This window comes from Sapajus apella, unplaced genomic scaffold, assembly GCF_009761245.1.
Source record: "Sapajus apella isolate SASKATOON/1434 unplaced genomic scaffold, GSC_monkey_1.0 scaffold7, whole genome shotgun sequence".
Lineage (NCBI taxonomy): Eukaryota > Metazoa > Chordata > Mammalia > Primates > Cebidae > Sapajus > Sapajus apella.
Window position 1 is genome coordinate 34,844,989 of NW_022436947.1, and position 23,516 is coordinate 34,868,504.

The 23,516-nt window shown below is 46.8% G+C and overlaps 1 protein-coding gene across 3 annotated transcripts in view; it reads right to left on the reverse strand.

The window, feature by feature from the left end:
* The window catches only part of CDHR3 (cadherin related family member 3), a 67,174-nt gene that overhangs the window by 37,871 nt on the left and 5,787 nt on the right, over positions 1-23,516 (reverse strand). For all 3 annotated transcript variants that reach the window (XM_032276325.1, XM_032276324.1, XM_032276326.1), the window contains exons 2-6: positions 22,904-23,106; positions 17,126-17,291; positions 13,998-14,095; positions 3,352-3,446; positions 1,723-1,827 (exon numbers count right to left, since the gene is read on the reverse strand). In XM_032276325.1, the coding sequence (XP_032132216.1) occupies positions 1,723-1,827; positions 3,352-3,446; positions 13,998-14,095; positions 17,126-17,291; positions 22,904-23,106 (667 nt within the window). The remainder of the gene's footprint in view (positions 1-1,722; positions 1,828-3,351; positions 3,447-13,997; positions 14,096-17,125; positions 17,292-22,903; positions 23,107-23,516) is intronic.

Genomic DNA, 23,516 nt, shown 5'->3' on the forward strand with positions numbered 1-23,516 from the left:
ATTTACCCTTCCCACCTCTGCTGGACGGAGGAGCTGCGAGACACAGTCGGATGACGTTTCTGGATCCACCACGGAAGGAAGAAACTTTAGAGCACCCAGTAATGGGCAGGCACCATGAAAACAGCCCTCTCCTCAGTGCAAGGATGACACGCCAGGAGGGAGACGTGAGTGATGACACGTGATCTGGGACTCTGCATCATCACTGTTACTAATGTGCAGTTACTATCACTGTCACCAACGTGCAGCCACGGTCACTGTCACCAACGTGTGGCCACGATAACTGTCACTAACATGTGGCCACTGTCACTGTCACCAACGTGCGGCCACTGTCACTGTCACCAACGTGCGGCCACCATCACTGTCACTAACATGTGGCCCCCATCACTGTCACCAATGTGCGGCCACCGTCACTGTCACCAACGTGCGGCCACGGTCACTGTCACCAACGTGCGGCCACCATCACTGTCACTAACATGTGGCCACCGTCACTGTCACCAATGTGCGGCCACGGTCACTGTCACCAACGTGCGGCCACCATCACTGTCACTAACATGTGGCCACCGTCACTGTCACCAACGTGCGGCCACCATCACTGTCACCAATGTGCAGCCACCGGCCACCGTCACTGTCACCAACGTGCAGCCACCGTCACTGTCACCAACGTGCGGCCACTATCACTGTTACGTGCGGCCACTGTCACTGTCACTAATGTGTGGCCACCATAACCACCATAACTGTCACTAACGTGCGGCCACCATCACTGTCACTAATGTGCAGCCACTATCACTGTTACATGCGGTCACCATCACTACACCATCACTGTCACCAATGTGCGGCCACCGTCACTGTCACTAATGTGTGGCCACCATCACTGTCACCAAGGTGTGGCCACCATCACTGTCACCAACGTGCAGCCACCGTCACTGTCACTAACGTGCGGCCACCATCACTGTCACCAAGGTGCGGCCACCATCACTGTCACTAACGTGCGGCCACCGTCACTGTCACTAATGTGTGGCCACCGTCACTGTAACCAACGTGCGGCCACTATCACTGTTACGTGCGGCCACCGTTACTGTCACTAATGTGCGGCCACCATCACTGTCACTAACGTGCGGCCACCATCACTGTCACTAACGTGCGGCCACTATCACTGTTACATGCGGTCACCATCACTGTTACTACACCATCACTGTCGCCAATGTGTGGCCACCGTCACTGTCACTAACGTGCGGCCACCATTACTGTCACTAACGTGCGGCCACCATCACTGTCACTAACATGCGGCCACTATCACTGTTACGTGCGGTCACCATCACTGTCACTACACCATCACTGTCACCAACGTGTGGCCAACGTCACTGTCACTAACATGTGGCCGCCATCACTGTTACTGATGTGCAGTGCTTTATTATAAAAGCACCCTCTGCGTGCACAGTGGCAGGCCCCACACCCAGGCATGTGTCAACCCCTCCTCCCCACAATACCCCAAATCCCGCGGTGCCTGTGAATGTGGGGGTACAGGCGGCAGAGGCAGCAAAGGTAGAAAACAGCAGTCCAGAGGGCCAGACAGAGACTTTGAAGAGCTCGCACCTCTAATCTCTCCTGCAGGCCAGAGCAAAGGGCATGTCTCTGCCTTGTATTAAATGTGCCAGAGGGGACAAGGTGGCCTAAAAAGGATACGCTGGCAGCCCAGGGAGTCCTGCATGCCCTCAGGCCTACCTGGTAAAGTGAGGGGCTTCGTCGTTGAGGTTCACAATGTTCACCTGGATGGCCGTGGAGGCCCCGAGGCCGCCGCTGTCCCTCACCTCCACGATGAGGTGGAAACTGCCAGGAAACATTCCACATGAGAGAGTCAAGCTTCACTGACGCTACCTCAAGATGGGATGGGGAAAGACATAGGGTGGGAGGAGTGAGGGCAGAGCCTGCCCCTTTGGTGGCGACCCTCTCCATAATGCCCCCACAGTCTCAGGGCCTGCAGGGCTACCGTTCTCTCCCCGCCCCTGAACCCACTGGCGGCTTCTCATTCTGCAGTGGCTATTGACCACCATCATCCCACCAGGCCAGCGTCTGCTCAAGCACCATGCTGCACCCTCTATTCTGGTGTTTCTCGCAAGATCTCTGGAATGTGCCTATCACTCCCACAGGAGGGAGAAAGGCTCCCACAGCTCCCATGTCTAGCTCTTGTTCCCATGCCCAGTGCAGAGCCAGGAGCCTCACCTGCTTCACCCCAAGGCCAACATATTTTCATCCACAAGGCCTGGACTTTCCCGGAGGCCTGCTCACCCCACATCATTGCTTTCCCCTCATCAGCCACTTTGCTTGGATGGCTGCCTCTCCCAAACAACATGGGTTCTGGGAAACCTTGTATAGATCACCCTTAACATTAGTGACTCCATCTTAGAAAAAGGTGCCATCTTACATTTCAAAAGGCATCAAGCCAACAGGGTCCAGATGTTCACCTAATCAAGAGAGACAACACTCAACTAGGTGAGGGCATAATCCTATACTACCAGTCTTCACCAGAGGACCCAAGGACCATAAAATGAGCAGGACTTCACTGGCTCGACATGGCCATCTTGACGGACCCTGTCTTGCTGTCACTTGTGATCTTCACCCAGCATCTGCCCAAATCAACAACCTTTCCTTACAAGACATTGATGACCTTGGATGTGACGAAGACACTCTCCTTATCCACATCACTGTCCTTGGTCGGGCTTATTAACTTCTTTTTCCTACTCCCTTTTCTCATGGTGTTAAATGTTACTTGGATGTGGAATGTTTATAACATGTATGTATTGATGACATATCTATGTTTGGTTTACAATACTGACCGACCTGTGGAGTGGCTTAAGCCTGTATGCTCTGACTATTGTGTCAACCAGAAGTCTAAGGAGAGTTGCCTTCTTGGGAATTTCATGTAGTTCATGGCTTTTCGGATTGAAATAGCATCTGTAAAAATATGACCTTATGGAAAGATGAAAATGTGCACCGACCTGGAGCTCCAGTGGCGCAATCGGTTAGCGCACAGTACTTACACGGCAGTACATGCAGAAAATGTGCATGGACCTGGTTACGTCTGACCTTGCACTGCTCATGACACTCCTGTACTGGGGCACCATCTCCCATACTGTCGTTCCTGTTCTCTGGAGACCAAAAGACGACTCCCAGACAATTGCCTTATTCCCCGTCCCTCTCTGGGATTCACCACCATCTGAACTTACAATGAGGCTGTAGACCACTCAAAGGCCCCCCTCCCAACTGCCCTCAGTTTGCACTGTGACCTGTCCCTCATGTTTTCCTTGACCCTCAGATAAACGGTACTTCAAGCAAGGTCAGTAGCCAGGCTACCTGCTGGGTCCTGCTTCAAAGTCCAATTCTGTTGTGGAGAAGAGGGTGCCGTTAGCAGACATTCCGAAGCTCTTCGAGGGAGAAATCAGGAAATACTAAAAAACAAGGGGAAAATGTTGATAAAATCAGCCCACCTGCCCACCCTTCCCCAGAAGATGTATGCTCATCTCCTGTTTTATATTCTTAGGCCATGAAATGTTCCTGATGCATCAGGATGAGGTTCAAATGAGCAGTTACCCAATTTAATTGCTCTTGAATCCAGAAACTTCTGGCTTTGTTGGTCTGAGCCCTGGTTGACCACACCCTGAAGAGCTGGTGAGTAGATCCTGCTCTAACTACAGAAAGTATATAAAAGGCCCCTGTCAAGGCAGACTCTGCTACTGAGTCCAATCTTCTTATCCCTATCAGTGTGTTCTCACTTCTTCTGGACAACTTCTGGCTTTGATTCTATGCCTTGGCTTTAACCAACACTGTTTAAATACACCTACTACCCAGTAGGTAATAGGACTATATCAAAATGAGTAGGATGCGATCACTATCCTTACAAACAACTTACAATATAGCAGGGTATAAAAATGTGTACAACCAACGCTCATTGAAATGAGTGAAGGAAACAGGGACAAGCGTGAGCGGAGAATGAAATGTGGCAGAGCCTGCCGTTCAGGCTGGAAGCTGCTTTATGGATATAGAACTGTTTTTATATCTAATACCTGGCATGTGGGCCATTGGGAAAGTCATTCCCACATCTTTGGGTAGTTGAGAGTCTTTGTCATCCTTGGCTCCCAGCCCAGCTCTCTTGATGACACCTTGCCCAGAGCTCCTTGATCTGATAGGAAGAGACAGGTTTATGTGTACAGCCCACTGAGGACCAGTCCACAGGAGGACCTTGCCTGTGCCACCCATGGGAGCTCATCACAACTGCTCTGTTTCTCCCACAATGGAATAAGAAAACAGGCGAAGAGCCTGGATCAGAAGAGCTGGGTTCAGGGTCCAAGTTCTTTTTTTTTTTTTTTTTTTTTTTTTTTTTTTGAGAGAGTGTCTGGCTCTGTTACCCAGGCTGCAGTGCAGTGGTGCCATCATGGCTCACTGCAGCCTCTCCACCTCCCAGGCTCAAGCAATCATCCCATCTCATCCTCATGAGTAGCTGGGACTATAGCTGTGTGGCACCACACCTGACTAACTTTTTTGTATTTTTTGTAGAGGCAGGGTTTCACCATGTTGCCCAGCTGGGCTCGAACTCCTGACTCAAGGGATCCACCTGCCTCTGCCTCCCTCAGTGCTGGGATTACAGGCATGAGCCACTGCATCTGGCTTAAGCTCTGGTCCTTACCACAAGATCTGGGACAAGTGCCTTTCTTGCCAATAATTTAGGGCTGATATGACCAATTGCTCCTCCATGTTATCAAGGATTAAATGAGAATGCACGCCGTAAAATATGAAGGATCGCAGCAACGCTAGAGACTTACATGTTTATATCCATTTTTTCCAAAGGGCTTTAAGGTTAGAAGGTTTCATTATTTCCTGCTAGGATGAGGGATGTTCTAGCCTCAAGGCCTTAGATCTCAGGATCAGATCATCAGTGGAGGTTTTGCAACCAGAGCCACAGCCCCTGAAGCCTAGAATCAAAGCAAACACCTGCCGAGGTTTCCAACCCAGTGATTTGCTGTGTTATGATCACTGCTGAGCTCCCAGTACAAGAAGAAAGTGTACGCAGAAAATAGATTAAAGGTCTCCTATGAGGCCAGTATAAGGTTTTAAAGCCATTTTTAAAGTTTCCTTTTGTTTATTGTTTAATAATGTTTCTCTAGTTGTAATGAACATAGTTTATACAAAACTGAGAAAGACAGAAAAGTATAAAAAAGAGATGAAATATGTCACCCATTAAATCTCATTTTGGTGATTAGCCTTCTGTTCTTTTCTATACAAATGTATACTTTCCAAAAAATAATGGTGATGTTATTAACAAAATCATAATATCTGTTCATTACATTTATATCTTGAGCATTTACCCCTATTCTTAAATCGTATTTTACAGCCTGGTTAGTTAACAATGGCACAGCATCACACTACAGGGGTTTATTTTACTAAATCCTTTCTTGCTGATCATTTAGGTGTTTTCTGCCCATTTTTAAGGGGAAATATTTGGGTGATGCCACAGAGCACCCTTCTCCTGGCCCCACGAATTGTGCAAGCACCTTGGCGACACTCCCAGGTGGGATGTTTAAATCCCAAGCCCCCCATTAGCACTCCAGCTCACGGCCTGGCAGCAGTTGCCTAGGCCTGCAGCTGCCCACGCACAGAGCAGTCCTGTGTCTTTAGGCAGAGTCTTCCCTGCAGAGAACCCTCACATGTCCATAAATCAGAGCCTTAAGCTAGATATGATAGAACGACAGAGTTTTAGAGACTCGTGGGTCAGGAAGGAGATTGACTATATGAACCTGAATCAGGGTGTCTTTCCGCGTGTGTTTTGAAATGCTCTAGCAGCTGGGTCTCCAATTCTGGTTGGTCCCAAGCATGAAAAGGTCTTGGGATACAGAGATGACAGACAGGCCCTGCCCTCCGAAATCTTATGGTCAACTGAGGGAATAAAGGTTTGGGGAGGTGCTCCAAGGGGGATCAATACAGGATATGATGGGAACCGAGAAGAAGGACCCTTAGACTCATCTGGAATACAAGAGTCACAAATTAGGGCAGTAAATTAAGTTTGGTGACTTTGGAGCCAAAATACTGGGATGTGAATTCTGGTTCGCCACTTTCCAGCCATGTGATGCTTGCAAAGGGTAATAATACTAGGGCATGCCTCATGGGTTATCATGTAAAGTGTTAGAACAATGCCTGGCGCATAGCAAGCCCTCAATAAATGTTACTACTGCCGTCCCATCAGAAGGGAGCCATAAGGGAAGGGGCTTCATTTTACTCACTGCTGCATCCTCAGTGACTAGCACATAATAGATACTCAATAAATATTTGTTCAATGTTAAATATTAAGGTTTTCTTCTTATTCATTTCCCATCTTAGAAAATCTTAAAAAAAAAAAAAAAGCAACAACAAAAAAACATCCTGCAAAACATTTTCCAAAAATCTATTTGAATGTGCTAATGCTACACTTGGCTATAAAATCTTCTCCGTTGGGCCCATAGCCTCAACAACTTATGCAGAAAGGAAAAAAGAAAAACAGTAGCAGATAGAAAGCGTATGGAGAACTGTAGAACTAGGCACATGAGAATTTTCTTTTTAATTTCTATTAAGAGGGTGATTTCCTGGAATCTTGATTTCTTTTTTTTCTTTTTAACACCAGGCTAATTTCTTTTTTCCCTGAACCTAAGAGCTGTGTTAAAGGGAATAGCAGTTTTGTACTAAGAAAGGAGATAATATCCAAAGACAAAATATTGTGTCATGTGGCCATTTGCCAGCGACTGAGCAAGGCTCTCTGTAAAACCTGGCATTTTCTCCCCCTTTTTAAAGGCTTGTTTAATCAAAGCTGCTCCCTTGATATTCATTCTTGGAAAACAGAAATTAAATAGAATGAAAAGCAACTGCAGCCCCTCTCTGCCCCAGTCCTGGCTAAGAAAATCCTGAGTAATCAGATCAATTCAGTTAACAAATGCTTGTCAGACAAGCTCTCTGGTTTTCCTGCTGGGAATATTCCTTTACCACCATCCCAGGTTTGGCTATTTGCAGCCCCTTTGCAGCTAGGTTTGCTCTCAGATGCAAAAGCTTTAGTTTGGAAGACAAAGACCCCATCCTTCCTGCCCCATTCACTCTTTATTGTGCCTTGGCCAGGGAGAAAGGAAGGTGAGAGGGAGCTAGCCCAGTTTCCAGAAATGTCAGGCTCCCTTGGGTAAGAGGGGAACGCCACCTCCAGGCTCTCTTTCCCGCTGCAGTTGGAGTCATAGGTCAATGATTCAACCTGTGCCACTTTGCAGCCATCAGTTGCTTTCAGGCCTGCAGTAGAAACAAGCAACAAGAGTTCATGTCCTTTGTAGGGACATGGATGAACCTGGAACCATCATTCTCAGCCAACTGACACAAGAACAGAAAATCAAACACCGCATGTTCTCACTCATAGGTGGGTGTTGAACAATGAGAACACATGGACACAGGGAGGGGAGCATCACACACTGGGGTCTGTCGGGGGGGAAATAGGGGAGGGACAGCGGGGAGTGGGGAGTTGGGGAGAGATAGCATGGGGAGAAATGCCAGATATAGGTGATGGGGAGGAAGGCAGCAAACCACATTGCCATGTGTGTACCTACTCAACAATCTTGCATGTTCTTCACATGTACCCCAAAACCTAAAATGCAATTTAAAAAAACAGAATTCAGCCTCTTATCTTCTACAGAATAGAGCAGTCAACTGCCAAGCCACCGCAGGCCGAGTTTCCAGAGGGAAAGACCCTTATTCTGCCCACATCCAGAGAGTGTCAATGGCTGCACAAGCCTACACCCACCCCAGAAGGCCAGAGCACTCAGGACTGTGGCAAGTTACAAATGTGTTGCCACATTCCTACGATATTTTTCAATGGAAGCTGAGTATTTTGTAAAAGCCTCAATTCCTCTGTTTTTCCCTATTCCACCCTCATCTCAGCTAAGAGGCAGGAGGTCGGGAGGAAGGAGGGAAGAGTGCCTGGAAGAAAGAAAGACTACCGTGAAGAAACTACCAGCTGCAGCCCTTAACGTGGCTCCTGCTTGTGGTTCATTGTTCTGAGGATGAGCTAAGTGGGTTACAGGCAAGTACTTGAATGTTATTAAGAAGAGGCACTATGACAAATGCAAAATGTGGTTATTAATGTAATCCTTCACCAATAAAGCTGCAGATCCTATGTTCTCACATTGTGTCATTCTTTCTCCATGATCAGCCCGGGTTCTGTGCTGCAAGAGTCAGGCTTTGCTAATCTCAATGACAACGATCCCTATCTATTTGAGTGTCCCTCCCAACATAGAAACAGCCAGCAGTGACCACGTATTTGGAGTGGGAATTGTCCAGTACCATTGCTTTTTCCTTTTATGAGCATTTTAACAAGAACCTGGAGTAGAAGGAAGAATACCTTTTGCTAAGACTTCACGTGGTGATTCTTGAGTTGGGAGGCAGACACCAGGGGAGCTGAATGAGTGGGGCATGTGGGGGGTGTGTGGTGGGGACAGGGATGCTGTCACTCAGCAAAGAAAGGGGTAAGAAGCCAATGGCAGAACCTGCCAGAACAGAGTAGAAGGGAGTTGGGTCAGGAGACCTGGGTTCTCACTAGTTTCCTGGCCCCTCAGTTCCCTCCCTCATTCAGAAATAAAGGGCTGCTCAATGGACCTGAAAGATCTCATCTAGCTAGGACCCTTAATAGGGCCAGGTTTGGCATACGATGACCACTTTATTCCCAGGAAAGCCAAAACTCACAACTGGCTGCCACTTCTGAGAGCCATGAGCAAGACAAAGATGGAAAGAGAACGATGGCCCCGGCTGCCCTCCTGGAAGTCCAGGTAGTAGCTAGGTTATTGCTCTTTTAATCTTTTGTCTGCCCTGGTGAAGACAAAGCGCATTTCATTTTATGCAAAAGCCCTTCCTCAGTGGAAAGGTCAAGAGAAAGCCCCTTAATGGAGAAATTGCTGCACTTGATCATTTTGCCTCCAGCTGAGAAATTGATTAACAACCTGGGAGTCTCCAAGGAGGCTCTTCCGCAGTCACGGTGGCCATTTCCAAGCAGAGGGGAAAGGAGACAGGGTGGGAGTTGAATGGGAGGAGGGTGATCTCAAAGAGCCTCCTTCGGGAAGTGGAGAGGTGGGGGAGCACCCGAAGGAGAAATGCCAGTAAATATAATTATTCCCATGCAGATCATCCTTCTCTATGTTCTGAGCCCGTTATTAATGCATACCTCCGAGCCCCGGCTCTACCTGCATGCCGACCACAACACAGAAGGTGCCCAGGGAGGGGGAGCCAATGCTAGATCTAAGCCTGTGCCTGGCCAGTGCAGTAGGCACTAGCCTGTGTGTGTGTGACTGTGAGCACTGAGGCGTGGCTGGTCTGAGCAGAGATGATCTGTGAGTGTAAAATGTACACCAAGTTTGAACACTGAGTCTGGAAAGAAAATGCAACATATCTTATTAGTCATTTTACATTGACTATTTTGAAATAATATTTTGAATATACTGAGTTAAATAAGCTATTAAAATTAATTTCACTTATTTTGTTTTACTTTTAATGTGGCTGCTAGAACATAACATTTAAAATTACATATGCAGCACTCATTTCTGGCTCACAGTATAGCTCTGTTGGACAGAGCTGGTCCAATATTGAACAGTGATGGTTCAAACGATGTACCAGCGCATGCTTTTTAAATTCCACTAAAAAGGAGGGACAAATATAAATGGCTTCCAGATTAGTACCTATTTTACATTAACCATGATACAGTTTCACTTTATTAAGCTGGAGAAGAGTTGTAAGATTTGACGTTTTAAAGGAGTTGAGGTTTCAGAATGCATCCTAGAGCTACTTTTTAAAATCCATTATTCATTCTCTAGTTGCTGCCACCAGCAAGGTGACTCATGGAGCCCCCACAGGTTAAGATGACAGGCACGAACCAAGCCTAGGTCGCTTCAGTCATTTGCTTTGGTGTTTTGTTAAAGTCTGTCCTTTTTCGTTCAGTCCAGTGGTTTTCTAAGTACATCAGAATCACCGGAGAGGTTTGTATTCAAACTCAGCATTCTCATGCAATGTCCAGCAATCTGCATGGTTAAAATCAGCCTAAGTATGTTCTAATGCCGGAACACCAAACACCTGAAAAACACTTATAAACCAGTGTTTCTGCTGGGTGCAGTGGCTCATATCTGTAATCCTAGCACTTCGGGAGGCCAAGGCAGGTGAATGGCTTGACTCCAGGCGTTTGAGACCAGGCTGGGCAACATAGCAAAATCCTATCTACAAAAGATACAACAATGAGCTGGGCAGGGTGGGGGGCACCTGTAGTTTCAGCTACTTGGAAGGCTGAGGTGGACGATTCACCTGAGCCAGGAAAGGAGGCTGCAATGAGCTGTGATTGCACCAGTGTACTCTAGCCTGCATGATAGAGGTAAGACCCTGTCTCAAAAATAAACAAACAAACCAACCAGTGTTCCCAGCCTTTTTGACCAGAATAATAGCCTAAGGTATTTGGCAAATATGCAAAATTGTTCTAGGACAATGCAGAAATGCAGACTCAGACTCGAAAACTCCAAGAGAGGGGCTCAAAAATTTTGGGAGATGGTATCGCAAACCAGCAGTTCTCAAACCTGGGCATGCATTAGATTCCCTGGGGGCTTTATAGTCCGGATGCCCAGACCATGTCCAAGTCCAATCACGTCAGACTTTCACAGGGTGGGACCCAGACATCCGTGTTCTTTAAAGTTCCCCCAGTGGTTTCAATTTACAGCCAGGGTTGAGAAGCACAGGTTTGGTCAGTAGCAAATTAACCCGCCTCCCTTCTACTTTTACGAAGCAAAAGAGGTTGTTTGCTTCTGCTTCGTACTCCCAAGAGCCCAAATAAAACGTCTAAGCACAAAGGCCATCATATGTTATATCCTAAACTGTTATTACCTTTTTCTAATCTGAGAAAGTTTTCTTCCAGATTCTGTTCACCGCTCCTGCAGGCTGGCGGCTGCCTTTCTGTACAGCTGTTAGTTGCAGCACAGGTGTTAAATATTTCATTAACAATTTCTGCTGCGACTCTGAGTAGCCCCACCCCAAACAACTCCTCAGCTCACTGCAGAAGCCACAAGTCCTGCAGCTGCTCTCAGAACACTCTTAATGGCACTACGTTTTTTTTAAAGGGAGCAACACCTGCTGCAGTTGCTTCCCACCTGGGCAGCTCCCCTTCCTCTGAAAGGGTAATTATCTGATGTCTGAGGTGTTTTAAAAGGGCCCATGATCTTATTCCATTAAAATGGAGACTTAAAAACAAATATAGATTTGTCTTCACAACTGAAATTCTTTCCACTTTGCCCCCACTGGATCTTATACAAACTTTACGGTAATTGTCATGTCGAATGTTAATGATTTAATGTATGCCTCTGTCAGAGATCAGAGCACAATACCCCAAAATACGGCATCTTGGCAACTGAAGAAACCTCAGAAGGAAGAAGGCCACTCTGACTTTCTCCCCTGAAGCACAATCATAAAGGAATTCTCTGACCTACCACCCCTAAAAGTAGGTCACGAGACCCTGATTCCAGAGGGTTCCACACCCTGCAACCAGAAACCAAGAAGAATCTGAACAAACAGAGCCTTGCTAAATTCCCCTGTTGATTACCTTCAGATCATACTCGTTTTTGTCCAGTTATGATTCTACCTCGAACCTCGGCATAAACATACAGTTTCCCCTGGGGGTCTTTGAGTCCTCATTTCTGAAGCCTCCTGTGTCATGTAAAACTTTGGTTACACTGTTCTCTTGTTAATCTGTCTTTTGTTGTAGGAGTGTCAGCAGTAAACCTTTTGACAAGTGAGGAGAAGCTATTCCTTCTTCTCCCCTACACATGGATGTCTCCCATTCAGAGGATAAACTTCCTAAGATCAGTGTGTCCTACTCATGTTTCCAAATGATTTAATAGAATGCCTGGCACATAGACAGCTCTTTGTAAATGTTGCAATGAACTTAATATGTAAGCGAGCTGCTATACTCTGGGTTTCTGACCTTATCTGCATTCAGAGTCGCTGGTCATCGGTAAGCTAAAGTGGCCATAGGGCAGAGTTCTGGCTGCTGAGTTGTGGCAGAAGTCCTCTGGGTAGGGCTTCCAGGAGAATTTTTGTTTTCCTGCCAAAAAAGGGACAGATCGGGCCTGTCCACTCTACCCTGTATCCCTCCCTGCCTGCTTCTTCCTTCTTTCTGCATGGAACTCAGAGGTAAAGCCTGGAGGTGCAGCAGCCATATTGCAATCATGAGGTGAGGAAAAGAGGATAGTGCCAACAAGCAAGCTCTGGATAGAAAAGTAGAAATGTAGGAAGGGCCCCGGCTCCTGATGGCAGGAGCTGCACCAGGGCTAAGCTTCCTGCCTGCCTGCCTCTAGACTTCTTCTGAGAGAAGAAAAAAGTTCCCATGGCCACCACCGTGGTCAAGTTTTGTTATCTGCAGACAAACACATTCCTAACTAGTATGAGAAGTATGTTATTAAGAAGTATGCATTTCAAGCACCTAGTATTGCTCTTAACACATAGTAGACACCCATTAAATGTTTGCATATTCATTCATTTATTCATGCAAATATTAACATGAATGAATTCTGAATGAGTTAATAAATAAATGGGTGATTTTCTTTTTTTACACAGAAGGATAATCTTCTAATAAAAACGGACTATTCCCTTACTTTAAGTTGTGTTCAGTAATTTTATAACAGCTTTGCGTCAGAATCTGTAGACTATATATATGCGTCCTGGTATTCCCAAGGCTCATTTCTTTCTTTTAGAAAAAGTAGTCCAATTGAAGCTGCAAATCAAGCAGCAAACAGCAGAAACAGCCTCCTGGTGTTCTGTTCCCCGAGTGTCATATTTCAAGTGTTCTCTTCTCTGCAAAGCAGGGTTGGCAGGAGTGTTTCCTGCTCCAAGGTTAGTCGGGTGGGATTCGCTTTTTTATTTTTATTTTTCTCTCCAACCTGGGCTGCTCCGCTGCAGTGTGTGCACAGGGCATGTTAGCGGGCAGAGCCAGGAGCTGAGGTGTCCATGCCCAGGGACCAACTAAGAGGCTTCACTTGAGGATTGGTAGTTACAGTTGCCCCACTGGTAGCTACATTAAGAAAACTGATTAAGAAGGGAGAGTAGAGATATCCGCTCTCTCAGACCGAACCATGAGGTAATTCCCCATGACCCAATCTCCTGCTCTACAACCTAGAATTCTGGAGACTCTTTATTTTTTTATTTTTATTTTTAGAGACAGGGTCTTGCTCTATTGCCCAGGCTGGAGTTTAGTGGTGTGATCATAGCTCACTGCAGTCTCAAACTCCCAGGCTCAAACAATCCCTCCGCCTCAGCCTCCCAAGTAGCTAGAATTACAGGTGCGCACCACCACGCCCAGCTATTTCTTTTATTTTTTGTAGGGATGAGGTCTCACTATGTTGCCCAGCCTGGTCTCAGGCTCCTGGGCTCAAGCCGTCCTCCCCTCTTGGGATTACAGGCATGAGCCGCCGCATCTGGCCTCTGTTTTAATTTTTTAAACTTGACCCTAAACAGCTTGACTTCATCTCTTGAGAAAGGTATGTAAATGCTTGGATTTGGGATGTACATTTTATGCTTTAAAATACTAGAGTTGGTTTTTATCAGCTTAGATTTTTAAACTATTGAGCAGTTTGACACGGCAGGCACTGTGCTCAGTGGTTTTACATGCGTGTCGATGTCGTGCTCACAGCTTCTCTACTGTGGTGGGTGCTTGTATCTTCTTGGTTTACAGATAAAGAAACTGAAGCTTACAGAGGTAACCAATTTGTCCTAGATCACACAGAGCCACACATCCACTCTAGAATGTCTGGTCCCAGAGCCCCTTCATTCATTCCAACCATCCCGCATACACTGCTTGGAAGTGGACAGGATATTCCCCCGATGGCCATGGCCCAAACCCACCCGCCAAGAGTCAGGACGGCAGGTTCCTGTGTCTAAGCCAACGTGGACAAGCCCCTCTTCCGTCTAAGGACACTTACACTGAGGGGAATGTTTTGGCCTGTGTCTTCTGGATCGAAGGCCTCAACCTGGTAAATGAATCCAGGGTTTGCTCCTTCTACTATGTAGAGTTGTAGACCTATACCAGTGTCCAAAGTGGAATAAGAAACATCGTATTAGGTAAAGCAAAAATGGGGAATTCCAAAATCAGGGCAGCTGTACGTAACCAAAGGAACCAAGTGTGTTGGCATCGTAGGACAAACGGTGCAATAAAAAGAAGCCATGAGCAAGGCCACTGGCCAGCTTTGCTGAGTGGGTCCATTTAGGGGAATTCATAAAATGCTAGGGTTGGCCAAGCTGTTATCAAGGCTCCATTCATGTCCTCTGTTAAGAGGTGCCCCAGGGTAATGCTGTTTAAGATGGGGAAGAAGGAGGTGACAGGGCAGAGAGCTGGGAATTAAACCCAGCTAGGAACCTGCAGCATGAGGATCCCCATGTGTGGATCCACTTTAATGTGCAAATCCCTCCTCAACTGTGCTAAGCTACCCCTTCAAGGACACTTGGCAACTCTGCAGAAATGAGCTGCTGAAATGAGGGACCTTACGGCAGAACAGAGAAGAGATAGAATAATTAGGGCAGGGCTACAGAGGCTGAGGGGAGGAACCAAAAATTGATTTCATCTGTTTCAGAGTTTTTCCTGGTGAAGGAGGAGGATGGAGGAGCTGGCGATACCGGCACTGACCAAGGGGCCACGGAGCTTTCACTCGGGCATTTTTTTTTTTTCTGTGTGATAACTGACAATAAAAAAAGTAACAGACTGGGCACAGTGGGCATGACACACCTGTAATCCCAGCATTTTAGGAGGCCAAGGCAGGCGGATCACAAGGTCAGGAGTTCAAGACCATTCTGGCCAAGATATTGAAACCCCGTCTCTACTAAAAACTATGACAAAATTAGCTGGGCACCATGGCAGGCGCCTGTAATCCCAGCTACTTGGGAACCTGAGGCAGGAGAATCTCTTGAACCGGGGAGGCAGACGTTGCAATGAGCTGAGATAGCGCCATTACACTTCAGCCTGGGGCCAGTGAGACGCCATCTCAAAAAGAAAAAAAAGTAACTCACTCTTTTGGGGGCACCATGCTGAGGACTTAATATACATTTTCTATTTCATCTTCATAACAGTTCTATTAATAGAAAGCAGGCATTGTATTTCTTCTTTTAATGTAATTAGTGCTTTTGAAATGAGAACACTGAGACTCAGGGAAGTGATGAAGTTGTCCTAGCTAGTAAGTGATATAATCAAAATTCAAATCCAGATCCCTTACATCTGAGCTTCAGCTTTGATTCACTTATCACTCTCATGCTTCATTCAAAAAAATATCTATTGAGTACTATGTCCAAACACTGATCTATACACTGGGGATACAGCAGCTCGCAAAACAGAACCTCACTCTATGCAACTTCCATTTCCGTGGAAAGATGTCGATAGCAGCATAATTGAGTAAAACCTGTGTATAGTCGTGAGAAACATGACAAGAACAATTGAGGGAGGAAGTGGGAGTTGGGTCATAATTTTAATAAAGTGGCTATGGAAGTTTCACTGTGGTGGGGAAGGGCAGGACACTTGTCAAGATTTTTTTTTTTTGAGATAGGATCTCGCTTTGTCAACCAGGTTGGAGTGCAGTGGCACAAACACAGCTCACGACAGCCTCAGCCTTCCAGGTTCAAGTGATCCCCCCTCCTTTCCCCCTGAGTAGTTGGAACTACAGGTGCCTGCCACCACACCTAGCTAATTTTTGTATTTTTTGTAGAGATGGGGTTTCGCCGTGCTTCCCAGGCTGGTCTTGAACTCCTGATCTTAAGCAATACTCCCACCTTGGCCTCCCAAAGTGCTGTGATTACCTGTGATTACAGGTATGAGCCACTGCACCTGGCCTTAAAGAAATGAGGAAGAGCCAGGAGATAGGAGGGGATGCAGAGGAATCAACAAATGCAAAATGCTGATGTAGGGCCATGCCTGAGGTGCATAGATCAGTAAGGGGTCCAGAGGCTGGGTCGGAGGGACCAAGCGGGGAAAAGGGGAAAGGAGGGGTGGGAGTGTAAGGAATGTAAGCAGCTTGATAGATGTAATGGGCTCTTAAGGAGACTCCCTCTGAGTGAGACAGGAAGCTCTTGCAGGGTTTTAAGCAGAGGAGTGCCTTAACTGACGTTTTAATAGGATCCCTCTGGCTGCTGTTTGGAAAACAGACTGCAGAGGGTCCAGAAGGCCAGCTGCCAGCCATTGCAACAATCCAGGTGAGATGGGGTGAGTGGTTTGGATCATGGCTGTAGTGGTGCAGACACTAGGGAGGGGCCGGGTTCTGGGTAGATTTAGAAGCTGGCAAGATTTCCTAATGGATTTCACGTCAAGTGTAAAAGAGAGGAGTCAAGGATGACTCAAGGTTTGGTCCAAGCAACAAGAACGGTGGAGTTGCTGCTAACCAAAACGAAAACTACACGGGAGAAGCAGATTCTAGTGGGCGCAGAGGGTGGAAAGGAAGCCAGCAGTTTGATTCAGAAGCATGTTAATTTGTGATGTCTGTTAAACATCCACGTGGAGATGCTGGGTGGGAAAGGTGGACATCTGGGTTAGGACTGCCACAGCTCAGGGCAGCACCTGGGCTGAAATGACAGGCTTGAAAGTGGTCAGTATCGGGATGGTGCTCAAAACCAAGAGCTTGGGGGAGATCCTGTCAGATGTTAGTTACCGTGTGCTCTGGTCCTTTACATTGTCCCTATTCTATAGCAAACACCTACTGCCCTCAAGGAGTCAGAGTCCATGGGGAGAGTGAACAAGCCACCAATGGCCGCAGTGCACAGGAATGGCCTGGGGTGGCTCAGCCAGATTCCTCCACAGTGATCCACTTGAGGTCCCCGAGCTCCAGTTTCCTCCCAGGGTCTAGGAGGGGACAGAGGGAAACCATGCCTGTTCAGGGCTCTGCATACCGCTGGACATTATTACTGGGAGTGTTGAGCTGGAGGACATTTCATTTATTCCCTGCTCATTAAGCAGCTGCCTTTTCCAGGGAAACAGCTGCTTGTTTATTTACTTTTTCTGTTTCTCTCTGTCCCCCAGGGCCCTCCCTGATGCCACCGTCTGGGTTGCCGTGCACATCCTGATGTAGCCTACCTTCCGCCAAGTTGCCTTGAAACCGAGGCGGCTCGTTCACATCTGTTACCTGCACAGTCAGGACTTGCAGGTCTGTGACACCAACCTCATCCTTCACATAAATCTGCAAATCAAATATGTTTGGTCCTGTTTCAAAATCTAGTTGTTCCATCCCAGTGGTGACAACCTAAAACAAAATGTGAAATTCTTAGTCATCATGTGAAATGGGATCCGTTTTGTAAGCATGCATTTTGCAAAGGGATATTCCTAGGTAGGAAGCATCTGGCACCCCAGAAACCAGCATTCATTCACTGTCAGAGGAACCATTGTTTTGCCTGAGTCCTTCCTACATAAGCCCTGTAACACTTCACCAAAGGGACTCCTGCATGTGATGCTGCATTTCCAAGAAAAGAAAAATATTCAGGAGACATTCTGATGTAATTGACTGGGGACAGAAAGCCTGAGAATGAAAAACAAAACACAAACAAAAAACCCTCAACTACTTGGGGGTAGGTTCCTATAAAAATCCTTTACCCTGAATGTAGTTGGATTTCCTCATTGTTAAGAAAGAATGCTACGCTTTCCTGGGATTCCATTAAGTTATATCTTGACTCATCACTTCATTCTAATTTTCCCAAAACCACATCCAAAAATAAACAAGAGATGAAGGATACATCTGCATAAGCAATGACATTTACTTAATCATCAGGCTGTTCACTCTGTGCCTTTCCACACAGTCTTCCATTGTCAGGAGCTTTTGTTGTCTGCACGGTCAGTATTTTGGAGATGTGGGAGGGATGCCAGGAGCCAGGGCCAGAGAGACAGCACCAGAATCTAGAGCTGTTGCCAGCAGGAACCCTGGTGGTCCGCGTTGGGAGGGTCCCACTGAAGCCAACTAAAGACCAGCCTGTGACTGCTCATAGCTATAGGCACAGACCCCCACCAGTTTGTGCCTTGAACTCCCAGAAGGCTTGGAGCCCTTGGGACATCAAGGACTAAATTCCATGTATGTCTTTAGTTATGCCAATAGAACCTTTTGGTTATTAATATTACTGGGGCCAGGTGATGAGATATTCAGCATCTTGCAGTGAAGACAGAACTTGGCTCCAATTCCATTTCTACCACTGAACTTCTGAGTGGCCTTGGGGAAATCACCTTTCCTTTCCCTGATTGTGTTTCCATGTGATTGTAACTAGGGAAATAATCATTGCATTAAACAAATGAAGAATGATACAAGGTATTAAACAGCTAGATCAAGGCACTATGGAAAGTGAAGGGGGAAACGTTCAGTGTGAGCTGTGTTTAGTTGGGGAAGGCTCCATGGAGGAGTTGGTAGGTATTGTGTTGGACGCTGCAGGTTCTAGGTTGGTTAAGAGGAGAACAGGGCCACAGATGAGAATGAGTACTTGTGGTGAAGGGAGAGGGTACGGAGGGTGGCTGAGGTGGGAGGAGAGGTATTTTTGTGTCTACTGGTGAACAGAGGCAGGCTGGGAGCCACGTAAGTGGAGAAGAACTGGTCTCTTTGCGGGGCACATGGTAGTGAGGGGCAGCACATGGATCAAACACACAGACGCTGGAGCTGGACTGACGGGCTTCAAGGCCCAGCCTTCCTATTGCTTAACCTTCCTGTGCCTCAGTTCTCCCATCTGTAAAATGGGGATAATAACACCTACTTTAGGGGTTGTCGGGAGGATTCAATGAGCTAATCTATGGGAAGTACTTAGAAGACTGTCTGGCACTGAGCAAACACTCCGCGAATGGTGACTTTTCTAATCACTAGGTAGTCAAAAACTGTTCAAGGAATGTATGTTCACCAGAGCAGGTGGACTTCTGTTGAGATGATCTGCTCTCGATTTACACCCTGGCCTCCTGATTTACACCCTGGCTCCCTGCTAAGCCTGGAACGTGCTCCCGCACGCCGAGCTTGGATAGATCCTTGACCTCAGTATTACCTATTGCCAGCCCTTCTCCTTGGGGAGTAGCTCTTACACCCTAGAGGAAGGAAATAGATCAGCCAAAAAAGGGTCCAAAAATGTTATATCTTGGAACCAAAAGAATGGGGTTGCTCTCAACACAAATGAAAAACCTGTTTTGTTGTTGTTGTTGTTGTTACCAGCGTTTATCGAGCATTTATGTGCCAGATTTGTCGAGCCATTTTGTGGAGTACTTAATTTAATTGTCACAATGACCATAGGTTGGTAAAACTTCCTCCATTTCACGGATAAGGAGATGAACTAGGGGAGGAGGGGAAGGAGCTCTCCTAAGGTCATAGCTGGGAGTGGTGGAGCCTGGATTTGGTTGCGGGCAATCTTGCGACACAGTTTTAGTGAAAGACAGTAGGTTTTGCTTTAGGCATGTTCAATTGGAGGTTGTTCTGGAGAAGGCTGAGAAGGTCCCCAGTGCTCACGATGGTAGATGGGAAAAGAGGGGAGTCAGGCTCAGAGATGGGCAAATGAAAGACGGGCAGGTGCTGGCCTCCAAAGGGCCTCACAGAGCCCATCTCTCTGCAGCTGGCTGGTAGTCACTCCTCCCTGGCCTCTCGAGGTATGCTTCTGGTGCCACTCCAGGAAAACACCCTTGACCCATGATCAGCTACAAGTGGCTGAATGAGGATCTGACGTCTCTCTTGCTGGGCAATAGCAAACCAGTGCAGCATGAGGGCAATGAACAAGGATTCTTGGGGCCACCTGATTGCAAATCCCAAGCCTGCCACCTCCGAGCTGTGTGAACTTAGGCAAGTTGCTCGACCTCTCTATGCCTCAGTTTTCCTGTCTTCAGTGCGCAAATAACAGTACACCAGTTCATAGCATTGTTATGAGGGTTAAATGAATGCATTCACAAAGTGTTTAGGGAAATTCCTGGCATATGATAAGTGCCCCGTAAAGGAAACGTTAGCATCCTCCTCATCATTATCATTACTCCTCCTCACTACCCCCTGCCCCGCCAGAAGTCTCAATAGCTGTGTCCCAAAGCAGGAAGGCTTGGCCTGTTTCATGATTTGGAATTTACCCTCAGAAAGTATAAATGAGTCACAAGGCAAAATGGTGACCTAGACTTGTCATCCTCCAGACCGTCAAGGCTGTCCAAGGAGGAACCAGGTTCTGCCACAGAGATTTTCACGCCTAGAAGGCCATAGGACAACTCTTGGGAGCAGTTCGGGTGGAGAGTAGGATCTTCGTGGAGGGACGATAGACGATGTTGTGTAGTTTCCGGGGAGAATGAATCAATTCTTAAGAACAGCTTCATGACTTGTAAAACTGTGGCTCATCTTAGCACCAACATAGGGTCCTAGGCAGCTGCAGGGTGTGGTGTGAGGAGGGCACAGGACTAGGACAATACGCCAGACACTTGAGCTACCTTAGTTGAGGGGCCGAGCAATCTGCCATTTCTAGAGGTTAGGAACAAGATGGAATTCTTCCTTGATTAACAGCCGTGCTTGAATCCCATGGAATGTGGGAAGAGCAGATCCCATGAAGAGAGTTGAGAGCTCACCCAAACAGTCATAGATGTGCATGGCACTGTGACAGAAAGCCTGGGACTGGGGAATCAGGAGACTGAATGAAGTTCTTATTTCATCTTTCACAGCTGCGTGATTTCAGATAAATCATTTAAATTTGCTGCATTTCTGTTATATCTGAAATGGGAATAAAAGTTTCTAGATAGTGATGATATTAATGTTCGTTGTTACAATCAAGAGATCAAACTGCGATGGTGCAGTGCCTGTAGTCTCTGTTACTGGGGAGGCTGAGGCAATAGCATCACTTGAGCCCAGGACTTCAAGTCTAGCCTAGGCAGCATAGTAAGATCCCATCTCAAAAAAATAAAATAAAAAGAGATCAGGTATGTGAATGTGCCTTGGAGGCTGTATGCAAATTCAAATGCGCATGGTCATTATCATCACTAAAGACTGTAGACCATAAATGCTGAGAATGAGAACTCCCAAGTGGAAACAACCCAAATGTCTGTCAGTTGATGAATGAAAAAACCAAATGTGGAATATAATATAACTGAGCCATAAAAAGCAATGAAGTCGTGATCCAGGCTACAACATGGGCGACCCTTGAAACTTTACGCTAAGTGAAAGAAGTCAATCATTAAAAGACCACATACTACAATGATTCCATTCACAGGAAATGCCCAGAATAGGCAAATCCATAAGGACGACGTAGATTAGTGGTTGCCAGGGGTTGGGGGAATAAGGGAATAGGTGAGTGACTGCTAATGGGTACAGGGTTTTGTTTTGGGGTGATGAAAATATTCTAAAGTTAGACTGTGGTGATGAGTTGCATGGCTGTGAATATACAAAAACCACTGAATTGTACAATTTAAGTGCGTGGATTATATTCTTCTGTGAATTATACTCAATAAAGCTGTTTTTTTAAATGAGAGCACCGGAGCCAGACTGCCTGGCTTCCAATCTCAGCTTAGGTACCTACTAGCTGTACAATCCAGGGCAAATTACATAACCTCTCTGTGCTTCATGTTCCCCATCTGTGAAAAGGAGGTCATAAGATGGATACAATCCTTACGCTTTTGAGATTAGAAAAACAAACACATGCAAAGCCCTGTCAACAGTACCTGGCGTACACAACGCGCTCTGTAAGGGTAAGCAACTGACAAGGCTTACAGGAACTGAGGAGCAGCAGCCGCTGTTAAAGATAAACTGGGTGTCTAGGGAGTCAGTGCACAGAGCAGGTAAGTCACAGAACCAGCATCTGGGACCCAGGAATGTAAACCACATGCTGCACCGTAGACTGAATGTGTGCTCCTCTCCTCCCCGAGGGCTCCCCTGGGGTGATGAGAATACCAGGAGCCTGGGCTTCGGCCTCCAGTCGTGGGTTCTGCAGGTCTGCTACAGGGCCCCAATGTGCACACTTTGTCAAAGCTCCCATAGTGACTCTAATGATGAGCTGGGTTTAAGAACACCTAGTGGGAACCTCAGAGAAGCAACCAAGCCTAGGCCAAGCAGGCCTGAGTCCACTGGGTCCCATAAGGACCCCAGAGGAATGGCAGGTCCAATGGCAGAGCTGATGATAGCAGCAGGAGGTTCCCAGGCCAGTTGAGGAAGAAGGTAGGGACAGGGAATACTGAAGCATAGGCTGATCCTGCCACTGGGACCCTAAAGACACCTGTGAAGGCCTCTACAGTTACCAGTGGCAAGCATGCAAGAAACAGGCTTGTACCCACTTTGGGGAAGTGACAACTTTGGAAAAGATTCAAATGACAAACTAGAAAACAGAGCCGCAGAGGCGTGCCTCCTGAATGTCAATGGTTGGGTCTGAATTATCCAAGAGGAAACATTCACATGGTAGGGCTGGACATTTAGACATATATTTTTATTAAAGGGCATATAGCTTCCTTATTAAATAAATCTCCTCTTAGATTGTCTCTGAAACAATCAGACTTACAGGAAAGCAGAATCACTAGACACAAGTTCATCAGAGCATGGCGTTTAAGGAGATTAATATCCGAACAGTTCCACCTAAAGAATTTAGATACTGTAGGCACACCTAACGTCTGATGTCATGTGCGGGGTGGAGGCAATAAGAGGCAGCTTTCTGTTTGCAACACATTGAGCATAATGCTTATGTGAACTGTGTGGAACGGAGACGGTCTGAAGGCTATGTGGGCATCTTCGCACAGAAGCCCTGGGATGCCTCAAACAGGAATTCTGGGTCTTACAAGAGGGAAGATTAAACCAGAACAGAGGAATCCATCACCGATCTGGAATCCCATCCACCCTTATTTTCAGGATTACCTCTTTGCAGACAGCACCCACGATGGTAAGTTGCTGCTTACCTCAAAGTCAGTGCCTGTCAGCCAATTCACCCTGAAGGCTTCTGTGAGGGGATTAGAGTTGATTATCAGGGGAAATCCTGGGATCACAGGCGACAGTGATGCTGCTAATTTCACAGAAAAGTTGTGCACCAAAGTCCCAGGTGGAGAATTCTCTGCGACGGCGCCTGTAGCAGGTAAGAAGATTAGGTGTTGCGCCTCTCCCCCTGTGGAGCAAAAAGGGTGCAGGCTGACATGAACACAAAGCCTTTTGCTGGGAACAGAGACTTAACAGCTTGGTTTGTGGCTTCATGTAGTGGCTCGGGGTGACGATGAGAGCTGGTCACTCCCCAAGAACAAACGCTCTTGCCAAGTGCTGGCAATGGATATGTGAGATCTCCTGGGAGCCAAGAAAACAACCACTTCCAAACAACCAAGAAATCTGCTTCTGTCACTCGGTAAATAAAGCTGCTGCTTTTCTCTTCTCTCCCTGCTTCCCTTCTCTTTTCTTCCAGCCTTTGGGAGGAGCAGCGGAGGAGAAATGTGACACCTTAGGTGATAGACACCCACCTAAAGGACCTCTCCTGATAACATCATCTTCTCTCTTGTCAGGACCCTGTAGCTTACACGAGTTTGT